The 25,328-nt window shown below is 41.9% G+C and overlaps 2 protein-coding genes and 1 long non-coding RNA gene across 5 annotated transcripts; 1 reads left to right on the forward strand and 2 right to left on the reverse strand.

Annotated features, from left to right (window-relative positions):
- Positions 1-11,014: 11,014 nt before the first annotated feature.
- Positions 11,015-15,588, reverse strand: ccnj (cyclin J). Its single transcript, XM_037124994.1, has 6 exons — positions 15,432-15,588; positions 15,104-15,196; positions 13,677-13,887; positions 13,295-13,594; positions 12,268-12,427; positions 11,015-12,121 (listed from the first exon to the last, which is right to left on the reverse strand). Exons 2-6 carry the CDS (start codon positions 15,170-15,172, stop codon positions 11,758-11,760), a joined length of 1,104 nt encoding a protein of 367 aa, XP_036980889.1. The 5' UTR covers positions 15,173-15,196; positions 15,432-15,588; the 3' UTR covers positions 11,015-11,757.
- A 3,078-nt stretch (positions 15,589-18,666) lies between these two features.
- LOC119033119 lies at positions 18,667-20,567 on the reverse strand. The gene is made up of 2 exons (XR_005079160.1): positions 20,429-20,567; positions 18,667-18,874 (listed from the first exon to the last, which is right to left on the reverse strand). It is a non-coding gene; the product is annotated as an uncharacterized LOC119033119 (long non-coding RNA).
- Positions 20,213-25,201, forward strand: LOC119033116. Of its 3 annotated transcripts, none has more exons than XM_037122749.1 (3): positions 20,213-20,353; positions 21,354-23,595; positions 23,733-25,201. In XM_037122749.1, exons 2-3 carry the CDS (start codon positions 21,369-21,371, stop codon positions 24,416-24,418), a joined length of 2,913 nt encoding a protein of 970 aa, XP_036978644.1. In that variant the 5' UTR covers positions 20,213-20,353; positions 21,354-21,368; the 3' UTR covers positions 24,419-25,201. The 3 variants fall into 3 exon arrangements, with proteins under 3 accessions (XP_036978644.1, XP_036978646.1, XP_036978645.1); XM_037122751.1 differs by lacking the exon at positions 20,213-20,353 and adding an exon at positions 20,615-20,748; XM_037122750.1 differs by lacking the exon at positions 20,213-20,353 and adding an exon at positions 20,890-21,034.
- Positions 25,202-25,328: the final 127 nt, after the last annotated feature.

The raw sequence follows: 25,328 nt of genomic DNA on the forward strand, positions 1-25,328 counted from the left end.
GCTCCAGATTTGTCTGGATTATCCGACGCTGCTTTCACTTTAAGGTGCAGGCGAGCCCTGAGCTGACCATGGTCCTGAAAAGCCAAAGGTTAAGCTTCTCAGTTAAAACACAGAGAAACCTTTGCTGTAGCCTTGAGCTGAGTCGTATGGTGTTGGTGTGAACACCACAAGTGGCACTCAGCAAAGGTCGATCATGCCGAGTGTGTCAGATAGCTATTGTTAATGTGGTATTAAGTAGGATTAACCAGCAGGGCAAGTATGTAGGCAATTCAGTTGAAATATTTGCAATACAATTGCAATTTGTATTTGTCGATCTATGGAAATGTGACTGTTAGTGCACCCATCAGACACAGTTAAGCACACATTTTCATCTGTTTTTCAATAGTTAATAAATATATACGTGAGTTATATCCTCTGATTTATAAGGTAGAGCACAACATTTGAGTGTGTTTTAAAAAAAACAGAACTAAACAAATGCAAAAAACAAACATTTTCTAACACTCACTCTACTTAGCACATGAATATTCACATTTTATTGATTGTTGTCATGCCAACGTTTACTGAATACAGTTTGTGCTACTGACCTCTCAACAAAATCGAACGTCTTTGCATCAACACAGCAGCATGTTGCATGCTTTTGACAGGCTATAGGAGCAAATCCAGAGTAACCGTGGGCGTGAGCGTTTTTACTCGAATTGAAATTTCAGCACGGTATGCAAGACAGACAAGGGAAAGAAAGCATGACTTCATGGATGACTTTTCTCAGTCTGACCTCATAATATCTAATGGTCTTTTAAATTGGGAGACTTTCATCACACAGCCTTTATTTCTTTCTCATAAGTTTAAGTATCCCGGAGGAAAAGCTCTATTTTTCTGCCATAAATGTGATGGCGGAATATTACAAGTGCTGTCTGACCTCTATCATTTGAAGATTTATACTTTATCTCTAAGCAATATGACTCAGAAATGAATTAAATGAATTTCCACGACTGCCTATGTGCTCTTGAAGCACCGACTTTCATATAAATCAGGCATTTGCTTTATTCACAACACAACTGCAGATATCAGGTCTGAAAAACATCCCATATTATTCGTGATGTTAATGAAAAACAAAAGAAAACATGCAACAAATCTGCAGCAGTCACACAAGAAAAAAGCACTGGCAGCAGGAATGGGACTAAGTCCACCCTTCTACAGTGGATGAGCAGCAGGGGAGAAACTTGACTTATAGACAGAGTTGTATCTATTATCTGGTACATTGCAGTACGAGAGCGTCAGTGCACAGAGCGGCTGCACAGAATTTGAATTTGAAATGATTTTATCACATAATGAGCATCCTGTCCATTTTCAGAATTTTGGTTATGAAACGTTGTTATGCAATGTCTAAAATAAGCACAGGGCAGAGCAGTTTGGAGTGCGATGTGTGCTCACATACAGATTCCACTAAACCTGTTTTATCTGTTTGCTACTACAATCTGACAAGGTTACAGCGTACAGTGAAAGTCATTTGGACTGTAGTGTTATTAGAAGATCAATATGCTATGTAGAAATGGGTATAATTGATATTAGTGATATATTGATCATTGATATAGTTTATTCATTTTGTTGTTTGTGTGTAAAACCAACAAAGTCACTGGGATCCATGACCCTTATGTCAATTCAGTGTTTGTTTTCCATTGTCAAATCACTCTGGCCTGACCACTATGAAAAAAATATTAGTTTCCAGATAGAAATAAAATAGAGTATTTTAATTTTTTTGTCATTTAAAGGGATGTTTTGTAGGAGATTCTTGTGTTATGAGCGTGACACTTGAATGTATCTGTTGACTCATTTAATCCAATTTTCTCCGTTGCCTATTAGAAATAACAACATGGTAAATCAGCATGAAGCATTATGTTCGCCTCTGAGTATTGGAGAAAATGAGCTGTTGGATATCAAGTGCGGCTGATGGCTTGCAGTACAAGCTACATTACATTAATATCGAACACACTGTGTTTCAAACCTGATCTGTGTTTCACCGTCTGATGTTAGCGAACAGGGCTGCAGAAACAAGAAACGGCTGAGACAAGGATAAAAATAGGCACAGCTGCAGAATTTAAACGTGTGGGAATGAAACATGACATTAAGTAACGCTTTTTATTCTGACTGAACACTGGATTTAAAGAGCAACTCCACCAATTTTACACTTTAGTATAAAATGTGTTTACAGGTCTTGTGGAGAAGTACTTGGGGAGTAATGGAATCAATGTGACAGGATGTGACGTAAGTAGGATACAAAATAAAAGTAGCTGTATTCCAGTGAAGTTACAGAAAAGAAGATGTCTTTATATCACAGACTCATTACATAAAAAGGGGGATTACTAACAGGATTACTATTTAGAAATAAAGAATGATATACTAGTACATACTATACATTTTTATTATATAGGAAGGGTACAAGTAACATTATATAATATTGCCATGGTTGAAATATGTGACGGGCTGCATTTTTTAACAGATAATTAGTATTGGGAATACATTTTTTGAATAACCCTCCTACCCCTACTTCTCATGTGATAAAAGTAGTATAAAGCCTTTTGTGGCTTCAGAGGAAGCTGCATGTAACCTGATAACTTGCCTCCAGTCACTTAGATGTCACTTAGTGTTGCATTGTGGGAAGGCACGAGGTTTAGAAAAGGTCCACCAGACTAGTACTGCACTTCTGTACTGTGCTGTTCTTCCTTTTTATTTCACACATTCTTCTTCCTTTTCACAACCCTGACACCTAAATTACCTCATTTCAATTTGGGGCGCTGGGTGACATCACTGGAGGTTACTTATCAGATTACACGCAGCTTCCACTGGAGCCACAAAAGGCTTTAAAATGACTGTTTTCACATGTGCTGTAGTACCTCCGAAGACCTGTAAATGAACCTTAATGTCTAGAATTGGCGGAGTTACCCTTTTTTTGCTGAAGCACATTTCTAACAGGAATTGGCTGCCATGTATTGCATGACGTATCAGACCTCTTCATCGCCTCTGAACACACTGCTTGGATCTCAGTGACATTACATACTGGCTAGTGTGTGCACCGTCTGCCTTCTAAGCAGAGTGCGGGCAAATAGATCATCCAGACTGAAAAGAGATTGTGATACAATTATAGGAAAAACATTTACGAAACTTCGAATGCAATCTATCATCTGACTGTATGTAATGGGCTTATTCGTTCTCCTTCAGAAGGTGGACAATGTGATTTTGGTGAGGCACATTTTGTGTAATGAGCTCATGAATCTGGAGGAGGAGGATGCATCAGTCAGAGAAAATCAGATTTTTTGTTTTTGTTTTCTTTTTTCACAGTGCAAAATGCTCAGATTTGATCCCGCCGCTGTTTGATCCTTGAGTGGAGCTGTCATCCCAGACTAAGCACATTATATTTTAACATTACTTCATAGTATACATAACAGAACTATATTTACAACTACCCCTCCCCACCTTCCCAATCTCATCAACGCAGATAACAACATTTACAAATAATAACAAATGAATACAAAGAAATAGCAGGGCCAGTAAGAAAGCTAAAAAACAGCAACAACAAAAAAGTTGTCCCCTTTCATAAGTAACAATCTAGATACACATAATAAAAATATATATATATATTTGTATAAAATCAAGGTATTCCCAGTTAATTGCCTGTGGTACACAAATGAAAGCATATTTTTTTCATACATAGTCCCCCTCTGTCTGAAACATTCTGTCTCTCTAAGGCCCCCCCTCCTGAATACCCAGTCTGTTCTGATTGGTCAGCTCACGCACGCCTGACCCAGCACTGCAAACAAGAGGTTTAATTACGAGAAAGTGTGATATGGTGACATAATATGATGTCAAAAAGTCACAGAATTACAGATGAGACTGCTGACGAGGCGTTTCAGGAGTGGTGTTTTCTGTGGGAGAGAGGACATGCTTTGACCTTATTAACTTTCAGAATAACATGATGTACCTCCAGTCATCCTCCATGTTATAGCTGTATATCATGACAGGTTACACACAAAAAGAAATTCAAAGAGTTGTTTTCTGCTTTTTTTTTTTTTTTTTTTTTACAGATTTCTCTTAAATTCAGCACTTTTCAACCCCAAGGTATTCAATAATAAAGCAACACAACATAACTTCCTGGAGAAAGATAGTTGACTATTGACTCTCATCCCCAGATCTTAAAATATCGGCACTTTTGCTTGACAGCTCGGGTCAGACGTTGACCCATAAGCATCAGTATTTGACAACCTGGGGAAGAGACTCAGAAATCCACCATCTTTCTCCAGGAGGTTACATCACGTTGCTTTAAATAAAACATCCGTCATGCCTCTGTGATGCTGATGGATGTGACTAATAGCTGGTATTGGATGACTTGAAAACATACTGATCAACCTCCTATTCCCTGACATGTACTACTTGATGTGTGCCTACTGTATGTCAGATAACAGTTGCAAGAAAAAAAACAAAGGTATTGATTCTTTTTTGAATATTGTAGCATTAGTGGTAGTAGGAGAGGAAATGCTGCAGCTCTTGTTATACTTTGGGTTTGTTCTAGTCAGAGCAATGTATCTTTGGTACATTACTGCGCTTTATGTTGCAAGGGCATAAAAAAACAAAACCCTCGCACATCCAGACAACAACAAAGTGTGTCTTAGAGCATCCTTACACCAAACTTCCCTCGTTGTTGTCTTGAAAATAGACACACAGCGAGACGTGAGCCTTCCCTGCACGTCCTGAAGGAACAGTTTGACAAGGCTTCAAGAAGTGCAGAGGCTTTTGTTTGAAAGTAGAGCGCTCCTCTCTGTGAGACGCAGATATGAAAATAAAACAACTTTTTATTTTGTTAATGCTCATTCTGTTGGCACTTCTATTTCTCCACTTTCATCCGAATTGCTTTGTGATTTTAAACCAAATGCTTAGATTTCGTCAAAACCAGACATTCCCGCCTCCCTTTCTTAAAGAGTTCTTTGTTTCTGTTACGTCTGCTGTTTTGATTGTGACAAATTGTCCCCCTGTGCTGCTGTCTTTCTGTTCAAGCACGCCTTTTGTTCAACACCTAAAGAGACAAGGCCTTCATTTCCTCAAATGACAGGGTGAGGGAGGAAACCAAATTACCTTTTTCTGCCTGAATGCTGTAAAATGTGTTTTCCTCCCATCCTTTATCACACAAGCCATTACTGAGGACAAATATGAGTCTCTTTTTGAGAAAACTCCAACACACTGAGACAGCTTCGACCTCCGGACTGTGCTTTTCTATTGAATTTCGTTGAACAATGCATTTTAAAAGGAACATTTCAAACGCTGGACACAAGACATTCATGCCTTGAACATGCATTGTAAGTGCATTGAAAGAGAAGCAAGCTATAATCATTGGTTCAGTCCATACTGGCTGTGAGTGGATCCATCGCTGGAATGCAAAGTTCAGCCAAAGTACAAAGTGGCTGAACTTTTGAATGCAAAGTAGGGAAAGATGTCCGTCTTTGTGTTAGTCACCCTATTTTGTATATATCTATGAAGTTGGTGTGCTAACAGGCTAGCAACAGCCCACTGTAGTCCAACACTCCCCTGGAGCTCTGACCTTCCAGTCTGGACCGCTAGATGCACGGCTAATCAAGCCAGCTGGTGAATGACAGCTACAGTTAGCGGTTACTCTGGTGACACGCTGCCGTCTGTTTATTTTTCAACTCTTACATATAACACCATTAACACAAACTTGCAAAGCTGTCTCTTCATGTAGCTCAGATATTACTCTGTGTGTTCTCTTTGCAGATATCTTCACATTACAGGTGCTGTACCACATGGGCCAGTTTTAAAAAAGGACGTTTCTGTGCTGAAGTTTCACAGCTTTTTGCCTCCTTCAAAGTCTCAGACACCAGCAGTCTAGCTGTTCACGGCGTGTCTATCAAAGCAGGAAAAAATGCAACAAAATGTCTCACTGCTGATCTCGCCGCACACGGAGGAGGCAAACACCGACCTGCTCATAGTAATATGCAATTACCGAAGGCTTATTTATTCACACTGCCTTTACCTCGCCTGCTGCCGCCTGTATTTGTAATCGTATGTGTGTGTGTGTTTAAGATCTGTTGCTGCTTGTGTCATTTATCTCTTCTTTTTACTGATATTGTGGACTCGTGTTGATCAGTTTTTACTTGTTACGCAATTTGTGACTTCAGTGCAGTATTACATGAACTTCTTCCTTTAGTTTCAAGACGTATCACAAAGTTCTATCTGTTATTTTTTGTCAGCAGTGGTTCTTTATAAAACTTTGTGGTGGTTTACATTTAGTTGAATCTTTGGTTGGCCTTATTTGTGAAAAAAAATGAAAATAAAAAAAATTCTAATACTTGGTTCTATAAAGCTCCACCTGCAAACCTGTACCTGCCTGTAGCAGTGACTGTTCATGAGTCACACAGAAGAACCAGTTGAGTTCTGTTTCTGTAGTTTGTCAACTCACTGCTCTGTAGTAACCTCATGCTTCCTCATTACAGTCAGTGTCAAACTTGTAGCTGATATTAAATGTACTTAAATCATATTTAATTCCACCTGTATTTAAATTCCACCATATATATACTGTATTCTAGGGGTTGAGTTATCAAAGTTATCAAATGAATGTGGTCGAGTAAAAAGTCTATTATTTTGCCTCCAAAATGCAGTGAAATGGAAATATAAAGAACAGTGTTGATTTTACTCGTCTAAAAAAAATGTTTACAGTTTTGTAAAATACGAAAACACTCAAGTAAAGTACAAATATCTTAAAACTGAACGTAAGCACTATACTTGAGGAAATGTATTTAGTTACATCCCATCACTGACCATGATCCTGACTGGGTTTGTGCTGTGTGGCCTGCACCTCGTGCACATGAGCAGAAATAAACTGATGACAGAGATTACATTCAAGGCTCAGACTGTGTCAGTGGGGACTTAAGCTTGTCCAAGTCAAACACAGGAAAGGAGAGACAATACCATACGGAAAGAATGTATAATAAGCGGAGAAATCATAGAGAAAACTATTTTAAAATCATGGGGTTTGTTTGTTCGCATTTGAAGGCCAATTGCATCACAACGCCGCACAAAGGCTGTCCCTATTCAAAGGATCCTCCAAATGCAGCCTTCTTTTTTCTCTTTTTGGAGGATGCACCGCTACTATCATTCGCGGCCTCCCATATCCCAGGATTCTTTGCGCGCCCGTAAAAGAAGGAAGAAACAACAAAAATGGCGACATCGCGTGGCGTAGATCGTCTTGGCAGCAGAAATCGTGACGTAAGGATCAAACATCTGGTGATGCAACCAGGAAATGCTCCAGAGGCTAGACTGTAACATTTAAAGGTTGACATGGTTAACAAGGTCTCTCTGAAGGACTCGCCTTCAAAGACCACAAAGGCCGGGTCCTTTGAAGGATGCAGATCCTGATTTGAACACAGCAAATGATGTTACATAGGCCACACCTTTGTGACACATGTGAGAGTGATCAGACAATCATTCTCCAACAGTCGTGGGAGGAACAAACAGTCAAGAAGCCTACCGAGACTAAAAACCTTTGAAATAGACAGTGACGGGATGCTGCGAATCAAACTCTCTGTGAAGCAAAAAGAACAAAGACAAAATGTTTTCCACCAGTGTTAAACATCAGCTCTGAGTGAATATCATAAACACCTTTAACCAAATATCTACATAAACTAAACAAACTACATAAACTCCTTTCTCCCGTTGATTTCTGTCCAAACTCTGTTTTCAAGTGAGAATTTTTTTTCCTAATATCTCAGTGTCCCGACTGTAAAACACCAGGTCAAAAAAACACATCTAAAAATGTGATAGACTATGATGAATGTGATTTAGAGTGACTTTGGGGTGTTTGCTCATGAGAGATAACTAGTGTATGATTTTTGCTGTGTGGGATGTGCCAACTTTGAAGCTCAATATCTCCAGAGCTCTCCAGCTCGCAGATCAAACCGCTGTGATCATTATTGATGCTGCATTTAGAGAGGGGGGGGAGAAAAACTCTGCTGTCATTAACAGAGAATTCATGGAGTTTGGACAAAAGGCGCACTCATCTCAATGTGACCGATTAAATTGCAAACATTTTCTTTTTTAAAAAACTTTTATCTGTGAAAGGCCTGGATGTTAAATGGCCAGTGACAGGTTTTCTGTTCTTGTTCCGCAGTGGCACACAGACAAACTGTGGCAGATCTTTTCCACGGCCGCTCCAATTATCAAAGGATTACATCACGCTGATTGTTATAAATGTACGTTCTCAATATGGAAAATACAATTAGCTAAATCCTGTTAGTGTGCGCGGAGTAACAGATGGATGGATGGGCGTTTTTCTTTTTTCCTTTTTTTTTTTTTTCTAGACACTATGTTTTAGCGACCACAGTAAAGTATGTGAAGCTTGGACTGCTTTTCTCCTTAACTTCGCCTGGACCTTTGAAAACGATCATACAAGAAGAGAGAAACTAAACCTGTGTTGCCTGGCTGGGAAATAGTTTACCCTGCTCACTGTGGCTCGCCTTCATCACCCTTACCTCACACACAGAACACCTTCCTGAAGTCAAAAGGCTGACAAAAGCATCGACGCTGGGTCGAGATGTGCTTTGAACGGTGTGTGAGTGAGAAGCCGCTGGCCTGCATCCAGGTTCAGAAGGATGCAGTGAATAACTAGGTGGTAGGGACAGAGCTTCCTGGATGGCTTCACAAATCCACCTACTGGCTCTGGCTCTGCTGAAGCCATGTCCACAGTGAGGGAACAGCAGCGTTTGGGAGGGGGAGCAGAGAGGTTCATCAGTCTGCTTCCTCCTCCACAGGAAGCCCTGCGGTGCGTAACCCCCGCAGCAGGAAACGCTATTTTAGTAAGGCCTACCATATCGTGACATGTAGGAATCAGGAGTACATTAGAGGTTAACTTGGAAATGTTGTTTTCCGTCAGACCTGACCGCATTGTTTTAAAGCAGGAACTGGCTTTAGACCCCTCGGGGTTTCCTTAATAGTATAGCCATGACTTGAATAAACAAAATGTTGGCGTGGAGGAGAAACAAATTGATTTGGATTGTCAGAGGAGACTTGGCTTTGTGTGTGATTCTTGTCTTGTGTTCTTGTCCTTTTCCTGTGGCACGTGTGGTTCACCTCAGACGGTACGCCATGATAATTTACTTGAATAAATATTTAGTTTAGTCCTTTCCAAGATTTTACCAACCAGCCAAATGACGTTCAGAGCCTTAAAAACAAGTTTGAGGTGGGGTGGAACGAATGTAACATGGTAAAGCATGAAAAACGATCCGTGCACGTTTCAGTTCGACGTCTTCTATCACCAGAGATCAGAGGCTTGTTTTGGGGGGACATTAAAGCCGGTGAATCCGGAGCACATCGACAATCTGAGGCAAATTTCAGAGTGTTTTGACCGCCGGCATGTTTTCAACGACATTACTCAGTCGAGAATATGAGGTTGAGCACTCGAGGTGGAGCTTTATTTTCAACAGACACAGCCCACATGCAGGAGTATAAAAGAGCTGAGAGAGTGAAGTCACCCAGATGAAAAGCATGAACAGAAACGTGGAACATACTGCCCTCTGCAGACTGTGGGATGCCCTTTCACTAGACATAAACTGCTAAGGGCAATGCATGAATCAATCTGATGGGTCTGCCTCTGTCACCGAGCAGACTTACACTCGACAAAGAGTTGCTGTATATTGTGACGAATTCAAATCACGGGAACAAAAGCAATTAAAGGTAGAAGCTGAATATATGACGGCAGAAACACAATGAATGCAGATGCTGTTTGTCAGCTGGTGGGGTGGGTGGGGGTGTCGGTGAAAGGTTGGATGAGTTTGAAAATGTGGTGAACAGCTAAGAAACGCCGTCAGAAGACTGTGGAGCGAGGTGTTTCTGCTCCACCATCATCAGAATATCAAGTGAGGGAGTGTCTTGTGAGAAGGCTGGTGGTTCATCCTTCAAGTGTTATGATGATGCATCACCTTCACCGTTTCCGGGCATCTGTGATAAGCGGGGAGCAACACGCAATAAAGGCACTTTCACCCCCTTCGGCACCTTCACTGCCACCGTTTTGAACCGCACACAGGTGGAAATTACATTTTTTTTATTAACCGGCTGCTCTCGCTGCTGGTTCTTAGACCTCATAAGCCCCTGTCACTATCTCGCCCGCTGAACAACTAATGTTTTTCAAAACAGCCAAAGTGACAGGTATATGAAGACACCGGCAGCATTTCATAGAGACTTTCTTATCCTCTGACGGTGGAAACTTCCTGCAAGACATACACTCAGTCCAACAGGGCAGCTCTGCCATAACATCTACCTCTGCAGAGCTCTTCATGTTCAGTCTTTGATGACATTGGTGGTAATTAGCTAAAAACAAATCAAATATGTTATAATACTCCAATGTTAAAGATCTTTTTGAAAATGCCACATTATTTCAATAGATCAGTTTTTGTACTGCGTCCACTTAAAGGGTTTCTATCTTTGTGTGACAACAGTAGATTTTACTGCACAACAGTTTTATTGGATTGCATTTGACTTTGGTTGGCCATTTGCTATGGTCTTATTGTGTTCACCACAGTCTACACCACACTGCTGCACAAGACTGAGATCGCAGAAAGTTTTGCTCTTGTTGTCTACAGCAGGGACATATTATTGACTGGGAAGGCCCAACAACAGCTGCTGCTCAGAGCAAAAATGTTACTGTCAGTGGACTGTGTGAGTCAAAAAAAGTCTGGTGTGTTTTGGATATTACTTCAATCACATTTAGTTCTGATTGTTTTATTACATTTCCCTCATGCATATTGTAAATGAGAGACCAAAATCACCCAAAGTCAAACCACATGCCATCTTTGTTGGGGTCTTTTGGCGTTGCATGGTCATAAATCAGCCATAAGTATTGTGTTCCAGCTGCAGTCAATATCTGGGATGCCTAAAAGATGATGCAGGGTTACTGTCACACATCCAGCGTCCCCCCCAACAGAAACAAAAAAAAAAACCAAAAACTGATGACTCTAGGTTGTTCACAATCACCCATGTCTTAGGATTTTAATAAAGCAATAACATGACATCAAAGAAAAAAGACAAAAATCTCAGCTCAACTAACAGATTTTTTTTCTCTTTTATTTAAAACTATCACTGTAGAAGTGCACAGCACTGACTGAAATCCTCTGTGCACAGAAGAGCAACAACCTCTCTCTGCAAATAAATCGTGACATCTAGAGGAGCATTTTCTTTTCTTTTTTACTAGTTTTACAAATGACATTCATTCAAGAAACAAAAAACAAAACCAAAAAAAATGAAAACCAATATAAACTGTGCTCTTATCTCAACCACAAAGTCCCTTTTTTTTGTAACCATCATTAACATAGCACAGTAATACTCATAAAGGCTACAGGCACCAGGCACTTGTACATTCAATACTTCTGAGGTAATGTGGCTGAAGTCAGTACTTAGCGTTTTGGTCTGTAGCTAAATTATACAGCAACACTAGTGTTTACAGAGGTGCAAACTCTGCCTCTAGAAAACCTCTCAACAACATTCATACTCGATATCTTCAACTAAAGAAAATCCTACTGCAGACTATCCACAGAAAATTACAGCAGAGTATGCATATTGCACATGTGCACACACCTTATCATTAAAAGTGCTGTACCGATCTCATCAGGTGTCTTGCAATTAAAATCACTCCCGTTCCCTTCACTGCACTCTCTGTACATTGCTCACTGCCCGGAAAAAAAAAGACTAAACCCTGAGGATCCATCATCTGTCAAAACACGGAGCGGCGCAGGTGTAGTGCATGCTGACTTGGTAAGCCCTGTTGGGGATGCTGGACTTTGGATCCAGTGAGGTAGTGATGGCCTGGGTGGTGCCGTTCTGGGGGCCGTTAGGAGCCTGCAGGCTGCCGGTGGAGTGGCTGAGGTAGGAGGCAGGCCTGAGGTTAGGAGCCAGGCCCGGCTGTGTAGCCTGCTGCGCGTACTGCATGCCGGGCCGGTGCAGGTACTGAGCCACAGTGGCTGTCTGGCCTGAACTGTGGTACACCGCCTGGCCCTGCTGCTGCTGCTGCTGCTGACCGGGCTGCTGGCACTTCTGCTTGTTGGCCTCTTTGACGTCACTGTCATGTGCACTAGAAAAAACAGGAACAAAGGGTAGCACTGTCGATTAGCATGTTTAGCATGAAACGTATAAGCCACTGCCTGCTTGTACTGTGTGTCCCTGGTGACTACAGTTGATTTTATTAACCGTCATGAGCATGAACAGACAGATACGCACATGAGTAGTTTCTCGGCGCATGGGACCAGGTTCTCCCATGTGTATCCGGCCAGGCACTGCAGTCGGGGTGGCCATGTAGGGGACAGACGGAGGATGAGGCGGGAGGTGGCCACACAGGCAGCCGCCACCAGTGAGGGGGCAAAGCACAAAAACACGTGATCTGAGGGAGGAAAGATAGAAGATGGCAAAAATCAACAGAGGCAGCGAATAACTGGCTTCATAAATGGTATAAACCCAAATTAAGGCTGGAATCGAACTTTATAGATTTGTTTTGAAGAGGGGCAATATGTCGCAATTTTAGTTTAAAAAGGGGCACTGAGAAGTTTTCAAGACAACTCAGAATTTTGATATTTACAATATTAATGAGGTAACAATACAAATATCACTGAATAAACAAGCTGTTCTCAGAGGAAAGTACGGTCCCCAGAACACCTTTTGAAGCTAGAAAGGTGGCAGGGTCCGCCAAATATAAACATATTTATTCAAGCGTGAAAACAAAGAGTTTATTGTTTTACTTTGTTTATGCACAAAAAACTCTCCTAAACTACATGGTGCTCCTTTCAAATACTCAAAATGAATTAAAATTATCGACAGGATGTGAAAAAAAATGACAGTTTTGACATTATGTCAAAATATGTATTGTGTTGAAGAGATATCTATAGAAATTAGCACGCTAACCAGCTCATGCCTCTCAAGTTTGTACCTCAAGAGGCGATAGCCCAACACCAAGCCCGCACGGTGCTCTGAGCTCACAGTCCGGGCAGAGTCAGCTAATTCAACTGCACGGTTAACTGCGCTCACTAGCTAACAGTAGCTACAGTTAGCAGCAGTTAATTTACTCTGGTGACGTGCTGCCCCGCTATCATGTTCGGAGTTTGAAATCAACAGGTGGCCAATTCTTACATATCTCACCTTTAACCCTCACCCCCACTTATGAGCTGTAACTAATCAAAAAAATGTTAATCAACAAACAAAGAAATCAACAATTCTAAAATGGAGAGAAAGGAAAAAACAAAATTCCACCTACCTTGTAAGGAAACCTCCAGGAAGTAGTCAGCATACTTGGCCATGTACACTTTGGTCTTCTCCAGGCAGGTCATAGGCCAGCCATCATGGAGGTCTCCCTCATGGACAGCGATGGACAGGTAGTACTCTATGAAATGAGCGGCTGTAGGGAGATACAGGTTCCACTGGAAGGTCTCCAGCAGGAGCAGCTCCATGTGAAGTAACCCCTGCTTGGTCAGGACCAGGTTCATGGAGCTCATGCAGCCCAGGCTGTTCAGGGTCTCCAGCTTGGGCACCCGGTCCTCCCTTTCCTCAAATTTACCTGAGATGGGGAGTAAAACATCACACCTTGCACAGACTAAGCAGTAACAATGCTGGAGTGCGAGGTCCGTTTCTAAACTTACTGGCCAACAGAAGACATGACAGTGAGACCATGTGAAGCTGCTGCAGCGTCACATCATAGCGGTCCATGAAGAGGTCGAGCAGGTAGACGGCCAGGTGTCTGGCTGCAGGACACAGCCTGAAGCGGTTGCTGACAATGGCTATGAGGTCTGCAAAGTATCTTCTTAGGTTGAGCTGGGGGGACTGACCTTTGTAGGAAGGCAACTTGAGCTCCTGTCAGACAATGTGTTAGGTTTGAGATCTCAGAGTGCAGCACCTTGATGAACAATGCTCTGTCAAAATACACTACTCAAAATTAGGATATTGTGATATTTACTTTTTCACTAGATTGTTTATTTCTGTGAAATATTTTTTCAGTTTTTTGGTGAATATTAGTCATCTAAAATGATATGACCCATTTCATTTGACTTTTATTGCATTTCCATGCACACATATCCCAATAACCCTAACAAATTTTGAGTAGTGATGATTTGCATACACACAGACACTTACTCAGGTCAGTTTTCTAAGAAATTACACATAGTCATATAACTTTCCTGTAGACTCACCCTTGCCTGCCTAACCCCTGAGCTTAAAAAATGACCAAAAATCTGCTGTTTATCACTTGGGGACACTGCTTTTGTTCTCGAGTGTGCAAACAACCCTTAATTTAACAGCCTAAAATCAGAATTGATTCCCAAAAATCCTACCCACACTTAAGCTAGAACAGGAGTGCCAAAACTTTTTACTACGGGGCTCCAAAACCGAAACACAATGGTGGGTCACAGGCCAAAAGCAAGCTGCTATTGTAATGTACTGTATGCTATTGTAAAGATTCAAAATGGTACTAGAATCCCAAGTTCCCTTAATTGATTGTCTTGTCCGAAGTGTCTCTCTGAGTGAAGCGGGCCCTTCTTGCAGTGGCCCTGGGCTGGGCTGATAACCTGGTGTGGGATGGTAGCCTATAAACCCTTCACAGATAGACTTATATCTGTGTGTGGAGAAAGGTAAGTATGAAGACACCACAAACCAAAATGTGCATGAAACAATTCAGAAGTAGGGTTTCACTTCAGGCACTATTCTTCAGATCAATAAATACTATAAATAGATTCATAAGAAGGCTTATCAGAAATGCTTGTTTTTTAATGTTATGCATGTTTTTCAAATGAAAAATTGCCTCTTATTAAATTTTAATCGATATTTATAACTATGAGCCTATACACGCAAAAACACATGTCCAATACAAGGAGCACAAGTTCAACAGGGATGGCAAATGCAAAAAAAAAAAAAAAAAGTAATCGCAGAAAACAAAAATAAGACTACTATTCAGGAACCAGAATAAGGACACATGATAAAAACAAATAATAGTAAGAAGCAGTGATTAATTTCCATGGATGCTCCGATGTGTCTGTTTTGGCAGCCATCACTGAAGTTCTTATGCGTCACTCACTTTGTACCGGAGCGCCTGGTAAATGTCTGCAGCGAGCTGTCCTTTCCACCATTGGTCCTCCAGCTCCATTTAACACAGTGCTTCGGAAAACCTCTGTAAGGCAAAAAAACGCGTGACAGGCAACCGGTCAACTCACACTGAAGACTGAATACGAGAATCACCGCATCTGACGCACAATAACCCTTTAAACTGAGCTCACGGTGGCGCGTCAGGGGTTTTTGGGCAGCAGCGTCAACAATGATCGGCTGTCGTTTATCTTATATTTTTACTTTTATACACTATGAAATAAAAACATGTTCCTTCTGGCGGCTCAAACGTGGAGACTCACCCAATGAGCACATGTAAAGAATGTTAGGGGGGCAGTTTAACTGAAGTAAAACTTCAATTCAAACTAGCCGGACATGCTCGCTCACACTCATTGTTGTAGTCAGTCAGTGAAGGCTCTTCGGCTCAGCACGAGTTCGGCAAACGCTGCTGCTGCCTTCAAATGCCGCCGGAAACACCAGCTTCGACAGGGGGGAGTGCATGAACAACCGGCGGAAAAGTTGTGTTGAGCGTGTGAAAAACGCAACGGGTGGTAAATGTGTAGAATATATATGGCATCATATTGTGTTTTGATCGAGTCTTTTCCCCTAAAGTAATAGTTCAGTTTTAATTTCTGTTAAATCCGAAGGAAATGTTTCCGATGAGCACTTGAAAGCATCACCCCGTTGCCAGGACTGATATTACGCACAGGACGCAGCCAATTACAAGTGAGTGTAGTCACTCAACATCCAATCACAAGGCTGATGCAGCCAGTGATCAGTGACCATAAATTATTCGATCAGAATGTGTAAAGATCCAGTTTTCCAAAGCAAGCTGCGACCATGACCTCTATGTTATGTTAGAAACCAAAACAAGTCAGAACACTGTTGACTGATTTTATTAAAAAACTGCCAAAGTGTCACAGTCACAACTTAAAATGCATCAGGTTTACTCACACAGGGGTGTATCTGACACTTTTCATTTTCGGACAACAGAACAGGTCACTGTAAAATGTCACTGTATGGTATTTGAGATATTGGTAACATAAAAACTTAAGAGCGGATTCAGTTAACTCTTACCTGCCGTTAACCTCTCTGACAATGCCAACGTTAGCCGGATCGACGTTCACTGACTTTTGGATGTGGAAATAAAATCCATGGAAGTACACTTCACATATATTCTTTCTAATTTGATTCCGAGTCATACAGTATATTGTAGAATAGGATTTTTTTGAAAATGATCGGGCCAATTACCTTCTTTTATAAAGCTTCAATGCAACACTCTAATGAATACCTGTATTCTTGAAGGTGTATGTAAGATTTAGCCACTTCTCGCTGTCAACCACCAAACAATTATGAGGCAGCATTTCACCATAGCAACCTCTAACTGCAGCTGCTGTTAGATGGAGAGCTGGCGATAGCTTGTTAGCATGCTAACTTCAGTAGATATCTCTGCAACACAAAAACTTATACCTCTCCAAAAAAATGTCAAAAAACTTATACTTCTTCACATTTCTTAAAATCATTTTAATAATCGTATTATTAAACTAAAATCCTTACATATTCCACCTTTAAATAATGGTTATTATACAAAAAGAAACTCAGGCAATTCGGTCTCATGTGTTTCATATCATTAATATTCTAATCTGATATTTTACTACAGTATTTACATTCAGAGAAGCCCATCTGTCTCTACTCCTGAGTGTAATGAGTGTTACATGATAGGTGTCTGGGTCCACTTAGAGCAATGCTGAGAGCTAGTGAGTGTTACAAGAATGGAGATCATCATTTTTGGCAAACATTTACTGAAAATGGATCAGTTTTCCCCAGCACCACAGCACAAGTCAGTTTGACCCAAATAGGTTAAAGAGACATTGATGCTACAATGGTCTCCCTGTCTTTCAAGCGCAAAAGAACTAATGTATAATGCCCTATTTGCTGATGAAACAGAGAGAAACTGGTTATATATATAGTCAAAGGCCACAGGAAATACATTGCTTATCTGCGGTCAAGCAGCATGGGAGATTTTGTCTGGATATCTACTGTATTGAGTCGGCAGTGCCAGGAGAAAACAAGATTTATGAAATGATTCCAAGAGGTAAAGCTAGTGTAATGACTTTTCTATTGCTTCCAAGGAGGTTAGTCATGGAGCCATTGTGATTCAATTACGGTATGTAAGATCCAGTTATTTAATGTTTCCTGGAATCAGCCACACCAATACCCTCCTTTAAAGAACTAGCTTCAAAAACTAATTGAACATGTAGCTTTAGAAACATCCACTACAACCCAGGAAACACATTGTGTTATCTGCTGATTAAATGTAATCCTATCTTTCACAGATGTACTCGCCGGAAGTAAGCTTACATTTTGTGTTGATTTTCTTTCTGTGTTCTATGGGGAGAAATTCAATAAATTGGAATAAAAAATTCAATGAAATCAACTCATTGTAGTGGTTCCATTTTGTGCTTAAATAATATAAAAGAGCAGTCCAGAGATTGTGGCTGCATGTGGGGGGGTGAGTCTTAAGAGGATTGGTAGTGCCAGCTCCTATGTGTAAAAGGCCGTTGGTGGTGGTGGGTTTAGTCCTCCTCCTCTTAATGGACTACAAATGCCTCCCAAAGGAAACAAATGGTGTCCTGGGTGGAGGGAACTGGTGGCAGTCCTTGCTCTGCCTTTCTTCCCCTGGGTGTCATGCGGTGCCTTGGTGGAGGGCGACAGACTTCCATTGACTCGTTGAACAACCCACCGCTGCTCTTTTTTTTTTTCAGAACTGCCTGACAGAAATACAAAAGTAAAGGATGTAAGCTGTGTGTCAGGGATTTATATTACTCTGGATCGATGTTTGTGGAAAGAGCATTCTGTTTCGGGTCTAATCACATCAGAAACATTGTGGTCATTGGGGGTTTTGTTGACGCCACGGATTTCCAGTGACTCACCCGGTTTCTAAATCTGAATCATTGATTTTTCCTCTGTACTTCTGACGTTTCTTGGTAGTACAAATGCTCATACTTGCCTTATCTTTGGTTTGGGGGGCGCTGTGGCAGCACAAAGGTCACTCTGCCAATATAGACTCATTCACAAAATTCAACGACTAGTCACATGGGAATGACATTTAAAGACTACCTTAGTGCTTTTAAATCGTATATCAAAATTGCTTGTGTACTGTCTCTCAAGAAGTGTTGCCTAAAGGGGGCTCATGGGCCAAAGTTCGCCTACCTTAACGTTCAGTTTGACTTGTGCAATGTTTTGAGCAAAACAAATGAATGACAATAACACATTTTTAAAAAAAAAATATATATATGATAATGTTCATGGCTCTTTTAATATGTAGGATACCTAGTTATTAATTATTTGACTTAACCTTAGCATGGCGGATCGCATGCACAGGCAGTTTTGGTTACTTGGGATCCTTTAGAGATTTTTAGCCTTCCAAGGGAATAAGTTTGGGCACCCCTGCTCTAAAGCAACAGTTAAATATATAATATGTAACATTTCTACATTTTGATGTCAAGAAGAATGACAAGACTTTTGTTGTACATATAATTTTTGGGCTGTTTCATGGCTTTATTTCGCTGGACAGTGAGGTGATGATGAAAACATGAAGCGAGAGAGAGAGAGAGAGAAAGAGAGAGAGAGTGGGGATGATGTGCAGCATCGGGCCACGGGTCGGACTCAAGCCAGGGCAGGACCTGTGTATGTGGGTTGTGGACTCTACCAGCTGAGCTACTGGGGCGCCCCTGTGGAGATTCTGAGAGAGGGCAAGGCTTAAACATTACAATGGTTAAACATAACATGAATAAAACTTGAACACATTACCTCTTCCCAGAACATTACCTCCTGAGTCTGGTTTAGATTTTCATTGTTCACAATTTAACACAACAACTCATCTTTTTGTTTTGATGGAAAGCCCACCAGCAGCAGACTTTACATACTGCGCATTGAAGTGAATATATGTATTTTAACAAGTATATATGAAATAGTCTGCTTAATAAATGTTGTAAATTAAAAGTGTCTTACTACACAATTACGTTAGAATTGTTTACTATCTCTCTAGTTTACTCATCTACTCACTAGTCCGCCTGTGAAGATGGACTAGTGAGTAGATGAGGCTCTGTTCAGTGTGATGATGTTTGGTGTCAGTAACAACTTCTATATTGATATTTTTAAGATAAAGACTTTTAAGACTACAAACTTAACCACTCTATAGAGTCTGCTAATGCCAGGCCTCCAACCAGGAGTCCTGGAAGAGCACCAGGGTTTGAAGCCAGCTGCTAAAAGAGCTGCTTGAATGAATAATTTCATCCCTGTTCAAGATAGCTGGGTGCTAATCGGGAAGTTAGCTGGCTCGGTTGGAGAAAAGTCTCAAGTGCGGACGCTCTAAGAGCCCCACAATGTGGAAGACCGTCATCTCATTTTGGCTTCAGGCCTCCATGGCTGTGTCCAGGTATAATTATGACGTACTTGCCTCCAACACAACACAGATGCTCTGCAGAGCCACTCTGACTTGGTGAACCCTTCCTCTTTTTGGTTTTGCATTATCAATGCATTTTTAACAGTGGCCTACTTAATCATACAACATCCTTTTGGAATGGATCATCATGAAACAATGATATTCCCCTTCATCTACTCATAGACTGGTAGGCTACCACTGACACACCTACCTGTGGCCTTCACAAGCAGCCAATTTAATCTAAAAATAGCAATATATGACTATGCCCAAGTCACATAATGACTATGCCATGAGCCTCTAAGTGAAGGGAGTGAAAACCACACTAAATAGTATTTTATTGTTCTCCTTAGTAATCCTTATATTAAACTCAGCATAGTAGCTGACAAAAGGTAGGAAGGAACATTTCAGCCCCATTGTTCCCTGCATGAAACAATGAAGTGGTATGGATGCAGCTAGAGTTTGCTGTCCGGAGGAGGTGAAGGGGGAGCGGTGCTTCGCCTGTAATGTTGTTATTTATTTATTTATTTTACACCATTCCGGGTTTGTTAAAACGCATTCTGACAGAGGTTAAGTGTCCCTACCCGGGTTAAACGTAAACGCACAAGTGTGTGTGTGTGTGTGTGTGTGTGAGTGTAGCTGCAGGCCCGGGACGGCGCGGCTCTCCGTCGGGAGGCACCAGGCTAAAGGCTAAAAGCAGCTCAGAGGGCTGTAATCCCCGTATGAGACCATCATGGCTGCCACTCGCTGAGCTGTCAAGGCTCCCCCTCGAAAGAAAAGGTAAAAAAAAAAAAAAAAAAAAAAAAAAAACAACCGCACACACACACATACACACGACTGCACTGACAACTTAACCTTTATGTTCAATCCCATCGCACGGTGTTTGTTTTTAGTCCGCAGCGAGATGTCGGTGCAGGCTTCGCAGAGCGCCCCGTCGTAACTTCGCCGCCACGTTTTTTCTTCTTCTCTCTCTCTCTCTCTTTTTTTAATTCCTCAAGTTATTTCGTCTCTCGTCGCGTCGCGTTAGTTCACAACCGCCCGCACGCTCGGACGGTTAGCTTCGCGTGCTAAAACACAACCGACGTGTGTTTCCATGGTGCTAACGGTTACCACGGGCGGATAGTTTGATCGGAACTTCGCTGTTCACCCAGGCGGTGGTTTTGCTCGCTACAAAGGCAGGCTCATCACTTTGTTGTGGTCAAGTCAAAACTGCACAATGGCCGCACGACTCCACCGATTAGTTCACTACTGAGGATTACCACACCGAGCTGTTCGCTGTTTATTGGTTGCATGTGTTTTTTTTTGTTGATTATTTGGATGTTTTTTTTTATTGCACCCTCCCACTGCAGCGCATGTAGTTGTGTGTGTGTGTGTGTGTTGAAGTTCACTACTGTGTTGTGAAGTGCACCACCTTCTCCTGCACCTGGTGGTCGATGTGCATTACTGGTGTTGTACTTGATCGTGAGTGTGATGATTTAAAATATATATATATATGTACGTGCAGAGGCTTTTGAATCATGGCCAGCAACAGGTGGACTTTGTAGAGGAGTGTGCAGAGAAGGACAGTGAATGCAGCTTCTTTTTTCTTTTTCTTTTTTTTTTTTTCTATATAGGTTTTACTATAGAATTAGGAAATGGCAGCCTCCACACCCAGAGCACACTGTCTTAGTGTTGCTTTAAAAGCAAGCCAAAGTACATTTCATAAAGCACTCCTTGATTTGTAGCATCCCCCTCCTCCAAGTCTGCCTGATTTATTTGTCTACTTCCTCTGCACTTACAGAAACCCTGTGAAGCCATGGATTCGGTGGACACGAGCGCAGCCGCCTCCACGGGAGGTAATAAACGACGTGTCAACAACAAGAAGAACAAAGATTGGCACAAATGGCTCCACCGCAGGAAGACTGCCGCTCAGCCCCCAACTATGCAAAGTGGAGATAAGCGTGGACCAAAGAAGATAGCAGAGGAGTGGGAGCAAAGCACAGTGGGGCCTTCATCAAAGAAGCCCCCCCAGGAAGCACGGCAGAGTCAGCACAGGACGAATGACAGTGGAAATACACTCAGGTTCACGTGTGCTCAGTGTAGGGACAACTTGGAATACATTCCCAAAGACTTGGCGAGACACTTTGAGGACAAACACAGCGGGAGCCCGCCAGTGTTTTCCTGTCACATGTGCACTTTCAGCACACATAAGTTCTCCTACCTTCAGGTTCATCTATTAAGCCACAAAGACACTTTTTCTAGTTGCAGCATTTGTAATGACAATGTTCAACGCACATGGCCTGAATACAGTACCCACCTGGCTGTGTATCACTGCCAAAATGGCAAATACTCATGTGAAATGTGTCAGAAATTCTCTACAGGTGATCTTCGAGTATTCTTGGAGCACGTGTGTGCACATAATTTATGCCTGGAAGAAGCGAATGATGATCTATCGCTGCACACAAAGGACAAGAATAAGTTTGGGCCTAAAACAACCACTCAGACCTTGCGTTGTCAGCACTGTGGCTATGAGGCATCTCAGAAGTGGATGATCACTAAGCACATAAAAGCTGCCCATGGATGCCAGAATGGTTACCAGAGGAAGAAGATGAAGAAGGGTCATTCCATAGCGATGAATCCAAATGACCTAATCCCAAAAATTAAGCCCAGATTAACAAGAAGTGCAGTTAGGGAAATGTGTTGGCTGACACAGGACTGCCTTTCTCTGCCAGGGAGAGAATTCCTGGATAAATACTGCCATCTGTCAGATCCACAAACGACACTAGAGGAGACACAACATTTTCTGATGAAATCTGTTGCTGGGGAAACCAATGACCAGAAATGGACCAAGGCTCTTAAAACTGTTTTGTCAAACGTCCCTCAAGATATGAATCTTCACCCTAAGGTGGAGAACGGCCTTGTGTCGAACTCATCAGACCTAACTGTCCTGACCGTCAAGAACAAGATAACTGTTGCTCAGAACGGTGCAACATACGCCAAGAAGTTGAAAATGACGACGTCATCAGATAAGGAAACCGTTACCCCCGAAAGTGCTGACGATGCTCGTTGTGTCGTCGTCCAAAATGGATGCCAGTCAAATTTTAGTGCTCATACGTCTTGTCCACAAAATGAAACCAAACTCATGAACGACTTCTCAGCGCCATGCCAGAAAGAGCCATCAGAGTGCAGTCAAATGCAGGAAAACAGGGAAAATCAAGAGCTGAAGATGGATCAGGAAATTGAGGAACATGGAAAAAACCAAGAGGAGCCTATGCAGGACAATGATGGGATGAATATCCCCAGTGAGCTGAAGCTGATGAATGACAGCGAAGAGCAGCAGACATCCACTCATAAAGTTGTACCAAAAAATAAGAGACGAAAGCGAAGACGAAGAAGGAAAGCAAGATCTAGAAAAGTAGATAAAGGATCCACAGGGTTGCCCTTGAAGATAGTGTTGAAGAAGAATCCCGTGAAGGAGAAGCAGTGGGTGTCACAAAGCTCTTTGTCTCCATCAGGAGTTGGTCAGACAGTTGACTGTCATGGACTTCCCAGCCCTCATAAAACATTAGACAGTTCGGCAAAGAGTCTCCAAAACACGCCGCTAACAGAAGCACACGAGAAGAAATGGACCAAAGCCACCAAGACCGACCTTCACAACCCTTCTGTAGCCATCACTTCGATTCCACAGTCGAATGCAGGGGAAGAACTAACGGAGCCAATGGGGTCTAACAAGATGGACGGAAACACGCCTGTCGTGCTTGAAGCCTTGCTGTCAACGCAAGAATATGCAGACAAGTCACTGTTATTGGAAACAGAGGTTGACATGAGCGAATCAACTGCTGGGACAGACCACTCGAATTCAAGGGCTGCAGCCACGACTGAAGAAGAGATGCGCTCTGAGAACATGCAGCTCCAGACATCAGGCAGCTTCATCGACCACCATGTCGAAGACGATGAGATGAGTTCAGCCGCTGACGGAGTGAATCCTCACAGCAGCTACACAGAGTCTTCCCCCGTGTCCCAACCTGTGATTACACCACAGGGTAAGATGGCAAAATTATAGTTTATGCGTAGGATTTAACATGCATTGCTTTTTTCTTTAAGTACACCTGAATGTTCACGTTAGAAATCAAGAGCAAGACCTGTGTTGAAATGAGTATTTCCACCTTCTGTCTTGTAGGCGAAGATGCAAGCCTTCCTGTTGCTTCAGAGCCAAGTGCTGAGGGTAAGAGAGACGGAGAAGTGCCCGCAGACTCCAGCCCAGATGTCCTCTCCAACACCAACTTACTCGCAGTGAAAGCCATCCAACAGGAGCCCACGCCAGCCTCTGGCCACCAGTGGCAGCCGGTCCCAAAAACCAAGGAGAGGATCTTGAAGTTAGTAGCCATAAGTCCATCTCAGTTGGTTAAGCGTCCAGCTGGAGACCAGCCCGTTGTGGTGCTAAATCATCCAGACGTCGACATCCCCGAGGTCACCAAGATCATGGAGGTCATCAACAGGTACAAAGGAGAGGTGCAGAAGGTCGTACTGTCACGTAGAACGGTCAGCGCTCTCTCAGCCATGAGCGGTGAGGTCCCGAAGGTGGGTGGCGCAACAGACCCTCCACCTGATCCAGCGGGGCGTGGTAAAAACTCTGTACAGGAGAGGTTCGTGTTGAAATTGAAACTACGAAGGTTGAGCAGGAAAAAGTACGAAGTTGTGGGCGCAGTCTCTCCCAGCAGGGATGCCGTGCAGAAGTTTCGCTGCTGGTTCTGTGGCAGGGTCTTCACATGTCAGGAAACATGGATGGTCCATCGGCAGCGACATCTGATGGAGTGGAAAAAGCCAAACTGTGAAAACTCTTTAAATGTCGCTCACACTGGATGAAAAACAAGAAATCGTCTGGAAAAAGACGACTTTGCAATACAAAAAAAACAATAGTGGAAAGTGATAGACGGCCTCCTCAGTTTTTTTTTTTTTTTTTTCAAAAGTCTTAATTATGAGTTTTTGAGGAGAATCACACGATCATGCTTCCTGGAGGGTTCACATTCTCAGGGTAATTTAAACCTTTACCTGTCGTGTCTCCCAGTTTGAGTAGCTTGCTACAGACTCTTTGTAGATTATTTGTAAAGCCACACGTGTCAATAATTTAGTTCTTTTTATTGTTCGTATTTTGTCTACGCAATATAGCTTTATTTAAAGTGATTTAAGTACACTGTCGTATGGAATCTTTTATAGAACACTGTAATATGTATATTTGCCATGCCATCTGAATTTTATGAATCAGTTTATGTACGGGTAGGCTATACAGCATGGTAGCTATCATATTTATGTTTCTGGAGCGGGACGCTGAGACCCATAAGTTACTCAGATAAACCAAAACTGTGTGTTTAAACGACAACAAAAAAAGAGACAATAAGCTGTTTTATTCAACATTTATTTATGACTCTTAGGTTTAGTCTTTATATGCTTTTCTTTATGCTTTTTACCGGCCCTTTTGAAGAATCGGTGCATTTGTAAAATCTTTTGTATAAACTCCAAATTATGTTCAAATATAGTATTATCTGGAAGAGGTATATTTTCATGCATTCATCCAGCGGGAGCAGAAGTCCTTCAAGACACGATTAATTAAAAAACAAAAACAAAGTAAACCTATGTTTTTTGACGTAAGTGAGATTCTAGTGGGATAATTTTCTTTGTAAACATGAATTCAAGAGGCCTGGATGATTTGATCACGTTTTTTCCCCAGTGAGTTTCCTCTCTTTTGACTTGAAACGATAATCTTATCTTTTAATTG

Source organism: Acanthopagrus latus, chromosome 15 (assembly GCF_904848185.1).
Source record: "Acanthopagrus latus isolate v.2019 chromosome 15, fAcaLat1.1, whole genome shotgun sequence".
Lineage (NCBI taxonomy): Eukaryota > Metazoa > Chordata > Actinopteri > Spariformes > Sparidae > Acanthopagrus > Acanthopagrus latus.

Excerpts from the sequence above, each read along its gene's own strand:
- LOC119033116 (XM_037122749.1), top strand. The coding sequence starts at position 21,369 with ATGGATTCGGTGGACACGAGCGCAGCCGCCTCCACGGGAGGTAATAAA. Across the intron at positions 23,596-23,732 it reads ACCTGTGATTACACCACAGG|GCGAAGATGCAAGCCTTCCT; the intron begins GTAAGATGGCAA and ends TCTGTCTTGTAG.
- ccnj (XM_037124994.1), bottom strand. The coding sequence starts at position 15,172 with ATGGAGCTGGAGGACCAATGGTGGAAAGGACAGCTCGCTGCAGACATT. Across the intron at positions 13,888-15,103 it reads ACCAGGCGCTCCGGTACAAA|GAGCTCAAGTTGCCTTCCTA; the intron begins GTGAGTGACGCA and ends ATTGTCTGACAG. Across the intron at positions 12,122-12,267 it reads TGCGCCGAGAAACTACTCAT|TGCACATGACAGTGACGTCA; the intron begins GTGCGTATCTGT and ends TGTTTTTTCTAG.